General features: G+C 35.2%; 1 protein-coding gene across 5 annotated transcripts in view; it reads left to right on the top strand.

Moving 5' to 3' along the window:
• Window positions 1–6,386: 6,386 nt before the first annotated feature.
• The window catches only part of LOC18442711 (Regulator of chromosome condensation (RCC1) family protein), a 40,319-nt gene continuing 35,304 nt past the window's right edge, over window positions 6,387–11,401 (top strand). For all 5 annotated transcript variants that reach the window (XM_088846407.1, XM_088846406.1, XM_088846410.1 and 2 more), the window contains exons 1-3: window positions 6,387–6,775; window positions 10,465–10,526; window positions 10,608–10,675. In XM_088846407.1, coding sequence (XP_088702533.1) covers window positions 6,586–6,775; window positions 10,465–10,526; window positions 10,608–10,675 — 320 coding nt within the window. In that variant the 5' untranslated portion in view covers window positions 6,387–6,585. The remainder of the gene's footprint in view (window positions 6,776–10,464; window positions 10,527–10,607; window positions 10,676–11,401) is intronic.

Genomic DNA, 11,401 nt, shown 5'->3' with positions numbered 1-11,401 from the left:
TTAAGCACATTGATAACAAATAGCTTGCTATTGTTTTTGTTTTTTTGGTAATTCACTAGGGAGGGGGTCTCCTACCCATAGTAGGAATACAAGGTGATCCTGTTTCTCTATTTTTATGCACTCTAGTGGTAGAATCATCCAGTCAAATACTTTAAGGTGCAACACACAATGGCCTCATATCGGGTCTATGAATCTCTTCAAATGGCCCAACCATCTCTTACTTACAATATGCAGATGATACTTTGCTTTTTATTAAGGTAGCATTAAAGTTTATTGAGGTAGCACTAAAGTACCGAATCTATGGATTTTCCTTATGCTTCCCCTACAGCATAAAACTAATATACTTCCCCTTATCCAACCGTCCATTTTGAATGGAAGGCTAAGATTGTCTCAATCACAATGTCACATCTCTACACTATTTTATTTTTAATTTTTTTCTATAAACTAGTTTGGTACCAAAATTTTGTACCTCCAATCTTCTATTAAACTTGTACTAGAGAAAAAATATAAAAAAAATATTTTCAATAAAATAAAATGACCAAAATACCCTTGAAAAATTCAAGGGGTATTTTGGTCATCATATTTTATCAAATATTTATTTTTTTAATATTTTTTATAGGTGCGCCCCAATGACAAGATGGCACGTACCAAATTTTATATTCATACAATTTATATAAAATAAAATAAAAATATAATACTTTGAGATGTCAGATCTAAGATCAAACGGTGAGTGACTCTCTTGATCAAAATTGGACGGCTAGATGGTAGGGGAAGCACAGATCTTTTATGCTGTAGGGAAGTATAGAAACCTTTCCCTTTCCTTAAATGCTATTAACTTACCTCCAGAGCAAGAATTAATATACACAACATAAAACAAATAGGCATCAATTGCGTCGATGAAGATATCACTAGATGGGCAAAATGGATGGAATGTGGTACTAACACTTTGTTGGCAACATACCTAGGTATCCCTATCACAAATCGTAGGTTGCCTTTCTCTTCTTGGGATCCAATAGTCCAAGGGTTCCGATACGTATTGGACTACTGGAAAAGTCGATATCTCTATCAAAGCCACCCTATCCAACCTACCCGTTTATCAAAACCACCCTTTCCAACCTACATGTTTTCTACTACTCTTTGTTCAAAGCCCCTACCTAGTGAAACAACTTGAAGTTATGATGAGGAACTTTCTATACAGTGGCTCACAAGAGAACAATAAATTTAAGTTTGTCCGATGGAATGTAGTATGTCTCCACCAATGGGAGGATTGAGCATTTAGAGGCTGCGAGTAGTCAATGAAGCACTATTAACCAAGTGGTGGTGGAGAATTAGCTAAGACTGCAAGTAGTCAATGAAGCACAATTACCAAAAGGCTACCTATAAAAAGATCTCCCTCATTGATTTGGAAAAGGATTGAATTAGCTAGATTCCTATTTCTAGCATATAGCAGAGTGGTGGTTGGTAATGGGAATAGAACTAGATTATGGTCCTCCAATTGGATAATATTCCTTTAAAAAATACAATACTATTCAAGCGCTCAACACATAAAAAATGCTCTATTACAACCATCATAAATGAGGAGGCAGATCAAGTTGTTTGGGACATAAGATTCAAGATTCAATGTTTGAAGAGTGGATCGAGTAAAAGAACAGCAATTTTACTCCCTTGATGGGCGAATTGTACGAGTTTTTCTCCTATCCCATAAAATAAAATAGATTGGTGTGGAAATTAGACCCAGGAATTGTTTTTATACTCAAGTCTCTTATGCTCAGGTCACAAGACAGACATTTGCATACCAACAATACAGTAAGTAAGCAAGGTGTGGTCATATAAGATACCTCACAGAGTGAAAACCTTTATCTGGCTGGTTGAACTCCTTCTATTGAATAGCTTGGGAAAAGGGGCACTGGCAACTACAAATATTGGTTTACTCTAAGCGATGCGGAAACTAACAACCATCTATTCATACACTGCCCTCTGTTTAGACGATTTTGGGAGTGGGTCATGCAGAAATCATTGTGGAGCTTGGTTTTGCCTCAAGCAACTCAGCAACTATTTGAACAAGGGTGGTCCCTCCTTTCACAACCCATGGCATCACCCCTTTGGTGGACCATGGTTACCACATTGTTTGGTGATCTTTGGAAAGAAAGAAACTGTAAATCTTTTGATGGTAAAGAAGTAACTCCTATTTGCTATTACCTCCTTCATCATCAATTGGGCGCAAGCCTAAATATGTGTCTGAGGGATTTTTGTTAACAATTTCAAAGACTTGTTTTTCAGTACAAAGGAGAGCATAGTAAGATATTCACTATGGAAATCTCCACTAATCCATTGGTTTAAACTGAACTTTGATGGCAATGTGAGAAATGAAGATCAGGTGGCTGGGTATGGTGGACTGCCCAGAGATGGTAATGGCTCTACCTTGTGGGCTTTAAAGCACGGTGTTCACCATCACACAAAAATGATTGTGGTAGGAGACTCGGTAAATGTCATTAAATAGTATCAAGCCACTGACTTTATGCCATGGACCTGGAGCCATATTATGGATGAGATTTTATATGCTCTCTTTGGACGTGATACGATCCTTGTTTATATTAATACGATGCGATATGATCCTTGTCTGTATCAATAAGGAAAGGAATGGTGAAGCTGTTAGACTTCTAGAGGCAATGAAGCTAATTGTAACTTATTTTGTGTTTGTCCTCTTCTACATTTGCTCTTTTCTTTTTTGTAATTTTCTAGCTGTAACTTTCACCATCTCCATGAAATCTTGTTAACATTAAAAATAAATAAATAAAATTAAAAAAAAAAAAAAAAAAAGAAGAAGAAGAAAAGAAGGAGAAAGAGATGAAGAAAAAGGATTTTGAGGTGATAAAATATAATAAAAATAGGTGAGGTGATGGGTAGGAAAACCAGATCAGGCACATAGAAGTTTGTAGATCCATCTACTTCACTCCATGATCATGGATTAAAAAAAAAGAGAGGAAGATTTGAAGTCCTGGAAATTGTTCATTATGTACTTGTACCGTTTTGTTTTGATTTTTTTGCTTTTTTTTTTAACGGTCCACTTCATGTTTACATAATGGGTGTGGTTTCTATAAGGTTGCACCCTTAAACAATCCAATTAAGCTGCACCTCGTAAAATATTCTTAGGATTATCTCAAAATCTATTTCCATATTTAATTATAAATTTTTGAACTCCATAAATGGTAATAGATCTATAAACATATGAAAATCTTGAAAATAGACGGTCTAGATAATGTGTTGCAAGATGGACTATTTATGGGACTCAAAATCTTTTTTTTTTTTCATATTCATACATCTTGTGGTTGAGATGATCAATTAGAAGGTTTTTCAACATTAAAACAACTTTTTCCGATGGATTTTGAGGTGCATCAATAATTCTACATTTTAAGGTTGCAACCTTATATAAACTTTTTTTCCTTACATAAATCTGCTATATTTATTATTTATTTTGAACTCTAAAATCCACATTATGGTGGAGATAATTTTATAGGTGATCTAAGGTATGTTCAGCCCTATCTGGGATAAATGCTAGCTAGTAATAGAAGAGTATTTTAGGGCTCTATAAACCAATTTGTCATATCGGAGAAATTATTCAAAACGTCGAACCACCTCGAAAACTAGAGGTCAAATCAATCAATTTACAAAGGTACTTATAGTAAAAAGTATTGTATACAATGAGACCGTTTACCTTTATAACCATCCAATGTGAAATCTGATAGCTTTGATATATCATAAAGTTCGAGAATTTTTGTTTTTAACTTTGAACTTGGTTAATTAAATAAATGCAGCCACCCAACTTCACATCTAATGGTCAAGATTAAATGTGACCATCTTGTACAAAAAGTAAAATGGTCTCATCATATACTTTCCCTATTTTAAAGAGAATTCTTCATTCGAGTGTCATCAACTGTTTTATTACAAAATACTCAAAATTCCTCTTTAACGACTTTGAGATTGAACATACATAGTTGTTTTAGTGACTTGACCCACTAAAGTCACTTGAACCAAATAACACAACTAACCTTATTTGTTATAGGAAAATTATTTTATGCATGCGGGACTGCATTTCTACAATATGCAGTTGTAAGGTATAAAGTATCCATCTTAAAGATGGATGTAAATAAGTGGTCCATCTAAAAACAATTGAAACTAATGGTCCAAATGTCCTTCTTAATAGAATTATTCTTTGTATTTTCAAAATTTATTTATTTATTCATAATCATGATATCCATGTTCGAGATTATATGTCCTGAAAAATTAAATCCAAAAATCCATTTCAAAAATAGATTTTTAAGAGCATAACTCATTTCTACATGGACACGGGAATAGTTTATATAGAGCCTGGGCTCTACACAATCAAATTAAAGCCTACATCAAAAATTTCACTGCAAGGGGTTCTATTGATGCCCAAATATCATTAAATTGATCATCTCGACATCAAAATTCATGGACACGAGAAAAAAATGGATTTCAAGTTTTGGAAATAGTGCATATTGTAAAAGCATTTTTTGACAGTCAATTTTCAAGATTTTCAAGTTTTTATAGATCTGCTCGATATACACTATTTTTGAAGTTTTAAATTTTATAATTAAAAACGAAAATATATTTTAAGGCTACTACAAATTTTTTTTGATTGTTTAGAGCCTCGGCTCTATACAAACCGCACCCTTTATTAAAATGTATTGTTCGAGTTGGAACCCATGATATACGTTATTTGAATATATTTAAATGGCCCCAAACGATCGAATTACGTCTGCTTGTTCCATATCCAAACACACAACACGCGATATTTGCATTAAAATCTCATATTTCAAGTTTGAAATTCATAACAAGTTGGCTCAACCGTTGCCATGCAATGTTGTAACATTCGCTTTGGAGTGAGAAAAATAAAGTAATTGGTCGATTTGGGGAAATACTACAGACATTTTTTTAAAATTTTAATAATAAATAAATTATATATTTATATATATAATATATATAAATAATAAAAAAATTAATATAAAAAATCTTTTATATAGCTATTTATTTACTAGCGGAAGCAGAGCCCCGAAGCATACCTAAAGCAGACTTGAAACTAATCGTAGTGGCCCGAATCTAACCAAAGCAGCACCACTAAGCTTCTCTTCGCTTCAGTTTAGGACTAAAATCCAAAGGCTTTGATCCTTTCGACCGAAGCGAAGCGAATTTGATAACATTGGTGCCATGTGCTCAATTACTCTAATCCTCCTATGTGTTTACTCAATATTCAAACTCCCAACAAGAGTATTTTGAAGCGTATTTCGTGAGGAAAAAATTTATATAAGGTTGAACCTTGTACTATTGAAGTAAGGTACATCTCAAAAATATTTTAGAAGAGAATGTTTCAACATTAAAGAACCCTCCAATTGATCATATTGACTTAGAGATGTGTGAATACAAAGAAAAAAAAAAATATCAAATCCTAAAAGTAGCATATCTTGTAACAAGTTATTTAAATCGTTGATTTTCAAGTATTTATAGATGAAAAAAGTTTATATAAGGATGCTACCTTATAATGTAGAACTATGAATGCCCCTCAAAAATCCATCGAAAAAGGTAGTTTTATGTTGAATAACCTTTTGATTGATCATCTCGACATCAAGAGGCATGACTATGAAAAATGAAAAGATTTTAAATCTCAGAAATAGTGCGTTTTACAACATATTATCTACACCATCTATTTTCAAGATTTTTATATGTTTATAGATCTGCTTGATTTTAACCATTTTTGAAATTTAAAATTTTATGATTGGATATATAAATAGATTTTGAGATAATCTTAAGAACATTTTACATGGAAATTATATACTATGATAAAATTTGAAGGCGCATCTTACCTCTACACCTATGGATGCATTGAATGCAAACTGCATTTTTTATAGATTTGCTCATTTTGTACTTTTTTTTTTTTTAATTTCAAATTTTATAAATTAGGATGAACAAATATTTTCAACCCCGTACACCGGAAGTACATCACGGAGCAAACTTTAGAGGTGTGCCGTTTTTTTTTCTATAGGAGGTGCCTTATAAACCTCACCTGTAAAACTATTGTGAAAGTATTTCAAAGAGGTACCTGAATAAAATAATAATATCTAGATAATCATTATCACGGAAAATGTGGTCGATGGGACCCCTCAAGTGAAACTTTTAAATCTCTCTCGAATGGTTTGACCAATGTAATGATAGTTTCCCTCCTTTTCCTTTATTTGTAGTCCCGCCCTATTTTCAACGTAAAACCAAAGTCGCGGGAAAAAGTGTAGGAGAGAGAGAGAGCAACGTGCACCGGCAAAATAGTAATTTGCAGGACAATCAAATATTTGGCACACTTTTCCCGAAATCCCGCCTCTCTCTCACTAAAAAAAATTGCGTCACAAATTTCTGATCATTCTCACCCCTAATCTATTTAACAAAAAAACCACCATTTCAAATCCCTCTAATCTCTCTCTCTGCAAAGGTCTCGTTTTGCCTATTCTCCGAGCTAGGGCACACGCAGCGGCCGCTGGAATCGGGCCCCTCGCCGCTTGTTCTTTTCCGGCTTCAATGGCGGGTTCACCAGAGGGAGAGAAGAAAGGTGAAGAAATTGTTAAAGGTGGGGAGCTTCTCTTCTGGGGAGGAAGCAGCTGGGATACACTTGGTCAAAAGGTTACTGATGCTTCTGCGAATCTGGTTTCGCCCACAAGGCTCAGGTCGCTTCTTGGGGTCAATATTAGCTTTGTGGCTTCAGGATGCGGTACTATGATTCAACTGTTATTGTTTGTTCTTTTGATTTGCTTTGTTTCGTTAATATATTTGTCTGCATTTGTTTTTTCGTGTGTGATATGGTTGATGAGATTACTCGTCCATTTTTGTTTTCCTGGATTCGCATTAGTAGTTTGAAATGTTTCTGCCGATTGTTTCTTACCATTTTTCTTGGTGTGTTTCATGTATTGGAATTAGTAGTTACTGAAACTTGTGGGGATGTTTTGTCTATTTTTTTCGGAAAAGTGTTTCGTGGATTGGATTAGTGGATATAAACACTGGTCGCTGTTTATTGCAGAACTGTTAGTGGTTGATAATGCATTTTTGTGTTGACTTATGCTGTTTTCTTTGCTTTAGTTTTGGAGTTGTGAAAGCATTTTAACCAATGTTCTTTTTTTGATAAAAACATTTTAACCAATGTTCAGCTGCATTTGTAGAAGAGAGGTTTGTCAACTTTTGGCGGGTGGGCATGCTTGGACTTGTAACGCAAACCAAATAAGTTTTGATATTGAGAACCCCTCCTTTGATCACCACATGTTGAATAAAGTGCTTAAAGTGTAACATGGAACCAGCACAGAAGGCTAATCACACTTTCATTATCTGATTTTTGATTCCTTCAGTGAAATCTAAATGCACCATTGTCACCCATTCTACGCCCATGAAAAAGGCTCTTAGTGACATTAAGAGAGCACAGAATGCTGAATGTGTTTCTTGTGCCATAAAATTTACGTGGAGTAGAGAAGAAAAAAGTAACAACTTAGAAGAAAAATCCTAATAACATATATCTCCATTTTGTTTTCACAATTTTGTTTAAATTATTAAAAATTAGGGATTATAAAGTATTGACACTGTAGCCATTGGTTTGATAAAATTTGGTAAAGGTACTTAAGTATATGAACACAAATTACAAGAGCCCACTATGCATATGGACTTTGAAGGTCTAATCATTTCAAATATACTTCAATCCTATGTTTAGAAGGCTCACCACTAACCACTTAGCGTTGTGCTGAAGAACTCTCCTTGATTCTCATGGTTTCTCTCTCGGGAAACTCACTTCAAATTCTACACTCTCTTTATATGTTGTCCCTTTCACTTCTCAACTTCTATAAGGTCCTGCCACTGACCTCTATACTGGACTCTAACTGCGAGACAGTCCAAACTCCAACACTGCATGACAGAATGAGCACCAATTTTCCACTAGGATGTTTCTATGCATGACACGATGCGTATGCTGGCCTAGGGAAGGGATGGTGCCTCTTTCTTTACTTTCTTGGGTCCTTCATATTTGAGTGCCCTTACATTATCTTTCTTGGATCCCTCAAATTTGAGTGCCTCCTTTGATCTTGATTGAGGTAGCCATTTTTGGATCTAGGTTGTTTGGATGGGTTGATGGATGGATCACCAGGAGCTTTGTGAAGATGCCCTTTGCACATGTTGAGTGTTTAACAGTGCAATTTTCCCAGCCACTTACAAAGTTCCCTTTATTGACATTTATAATGTTCACTAAAAGGTTCATCCACAAATTAGCTATATCCTGAGGACACATTGCTTATGATGACATTCATGGGGAAACTTTTGTGTCACTTCTGCTCATGTTTAGACCTCCCTGTCAAGTTCTAGTGGTTTGTTGACTCAAGACAGTTCCAGGGAGCTTGGCTTCTGGATTTTAATTTAGTTCTTCGATGTTGGGGTTTAATAGGTTTGTGAGTACTTATTCCATTTAAATGAAGGATTAATTGAACGGAACTGTGGTATTAGCGTTTGGCATTTGAAATGATATTGAAGTGATGCCCGTTCTGTTTAGCACTTGAAGAAAAGTCATTGTGTTTCACTAGAATAATTTGGAGCGCTCCTAGAATACATAAACACATGTACACACATACACACACACATATATTATTTTCTAATGTTATAAACACATGCAATTGGATTATCATAGCAAGAGAGTCCCATACAAATAAAAAATTGAAATTGTAGATCCATGAGAAGAATGGGAGTTGAAATTTATCATTATACTCCTATAGTCTTTGAATGGTGCTCATGAAACATTGACAACATATCTATGTTTTCGTATCAAAACAATGAATACAAGAGACACAGAAATATTTTACAAACACAAAACATTACTCTTACGCGTGCACACAAACTACTATACTATAGCGAGTTAGTGACTCTATTCATCTTTATATTTGACAATTCCTTTGATCACCTACGAATTATCAAAAAAAGAAGAAGATTGTATCATCTTTTCTATTTGCCTCTTTTTATAATAAGTGGTGATGCTTGTTCTTGTGTGTCACATGGTATTTGGCTATTCTGCGATGTGATAGAAACCGAGACAGCTGCTTCCGGCAGTTCATGGAAAGGAAGTAAGCAAAGAGAAGAGGTCAGTAGTGAAAGTAAAGCAAGTCAGGTGTAGGGTAGCTTATAACTAGCACCGTTGTCTATTGACATGTGGGAATTTGACTATTGCAGAATAAATTGATATCCTTGCCTAGAACTTTGTGTCCCCCCTTTTTTATCTAATACAAGCTACTTCAGTTTTTCTATTCATTGGATTGTTTACATTATATTCTAGCTGAATAGACTCTCATCCTGAGTTCACTTCTCTCTAAAATATCATCATCGTCATAAACAACTCTTGTAGTTATTAGATTTAGAATAAAAAATTGCTTGCAAAGTAATGATTAGTGGCTTGCAACCTTCACCATGTTATGGAATGTTGCGAACTCACCACCATAGGTGGGTATGAGATTCTAGACGTTCAGGATCTTAATCTCGTGATTCATGGGATCTAGATCCAACAGGAGGAGTATCAGAGTCTTATGGCTAATAGGATCACTGTCCCTCATGGCGTTGGTCCGTAGGATCGATCCCAGGTGATGGCCTTCTTTCCAAATTCCTACACTACAACTGTCAAATCAAGGCTTTGGAGCAGGACCACCGATTGCCTATAGAGCTCTCCATAACTATGCTCCCACTCCCCTCAACAATAAAAAAAGAACAAAAATAGTGATGCTAAGACTGGAGATTTATACATTTGTTTACCACATATTTATGAACCTTTTTTTGAACCTTGCCATTTCTTTGTTAAACTCGAAGTTGTGATTTGTATGTGTTCGTGCAACAATTGTTGATTGCCTCAATATTTGGCCTTTTATATTGGTCACCTGATTTTCATGGCTTCAGTTGATGTTGAGTAATTTATTTGGCATTGATGTATTTGCATGGGAAGGATTTGTCAATGAATTTGATTTATGCTTATTGATTGAGGGTTTATCTAGATTTCATTTTAATAGGGTGGTTTTAGGTTTATTTTTAGTTGTTCTTTTACTCTTGTATTGCTTTAGTTTTTCTTACAATTGGTTTACTTTATCCCTTCCCCCCCCCTTCCTCCAGTTTCCTTCCCCCTATCTTCCAAGCTATTTATTCTCCCCTCATCTCCTCTTGCTGTATACTCTGAGCACCCAGGTTGTGAGCTGCCTCTATCTTTCTTAAATAGTATGTAATTTTCCTAATTTATAAAGTTAACTTACTCTCAAGAAAAAAACCTGGCTCTACATTTGGTTCAGTGATTTGGTCTTTTTAGAAATAGAAAAAATATGGCAAACATTTGTTATTACATTTTCTCTTTCTTTCTTGAATTGTTTTATATAGCTCATGGTGCGGCTTATTGTGCAGCTTCGTGCCATTGTGTTGCTTTGGATGTTGATGGTCGTTGCTACACTTGGGGGCGGAATAAGGTATCATCATTTTTATTGTTATCTCCTAACTCAACTGACATTTTTTCTGTGAAGTGTAAACTTGCAAACCTGATTTTACAGAAAGGACAACTGGGGCATGGGGACACTGTACGACGTGATAGACCAACAGTTGTGTCTGAATTATTGAAGTGAGTTTATATGGCTCCATGAAATAACTTAAATGGTGCATCTGCTGTATTAATGTTTATTATGCTTGTCCTTTTGTTGTTGCTTAAATAGTTTGCCATCTTGTCATCTTCATATTATTAATAGATGATATGAGTTATGCTTGGCAAAAGGCTAGCTAGTTGTTAACTTGTGATTATAATGCAAGTTTGCCAAATGTGTTGAATATAATTTACATTGGTCAAGTTGTAGGTATAGAATGGAAGGCTATAGTTTTCTTTTTTTTGAAACTGTTTGACTTGTGTATAAATAACAGTAGTTACATATCCACCGAGGTGGTAAAAAATTGGCAGCCCCCAAAAGGGGTGCTCCACTAAAGTGGTAAAAAATGGCAGCCCACAAGATGGGTGCTCAGAGAACAAGAGAGAGGGTAGAGGAGAAGCAAAAAAAGATGAAAAAAATACATATACATGAACATCTGAAACTAAAAAATACTGCAAGAAAGGAGAGTAATCTCAATATAAAATCCACAAAGAAAATCCGCTGGGTTTAAGAGTCGTTAAGAAATGAGCATAGGATAGTCGTTGGGCCCAAAAACTGAGAGGGCAGTAGTAAAGCTCTGCTGCCAAGTGATGACCTGACAAAGAAGGATTCTGTCACCAAAAATTTCTGCTAGGTGGCCTTTCGCATCTCTCTACTAGGGGCCAAAGGGAGATCTGTGCGCGAATTGCCCATAACAACCCGTCTGC

The sequence above is a fragment of the Amborella trichopoda genome, chromosome 9 (assembly GCF_054954075.1).
Source record: "Amborella trichopoda isolate Santa Cruz 75 chromosome 9, AtrichopodaSantaCruz75HAP2 v2.0, whole genome shotgun sequence".
Lineage (NCBI taxonomy): Eukaryota > Viridiplantae > Streptophyta > Magnoliopsida > Amborellales > Amborellaceae > Amborella > Amborella trichopoda.
This window is presented reverse-complemented; position numbering and strand designations above follow the sequence as displayed.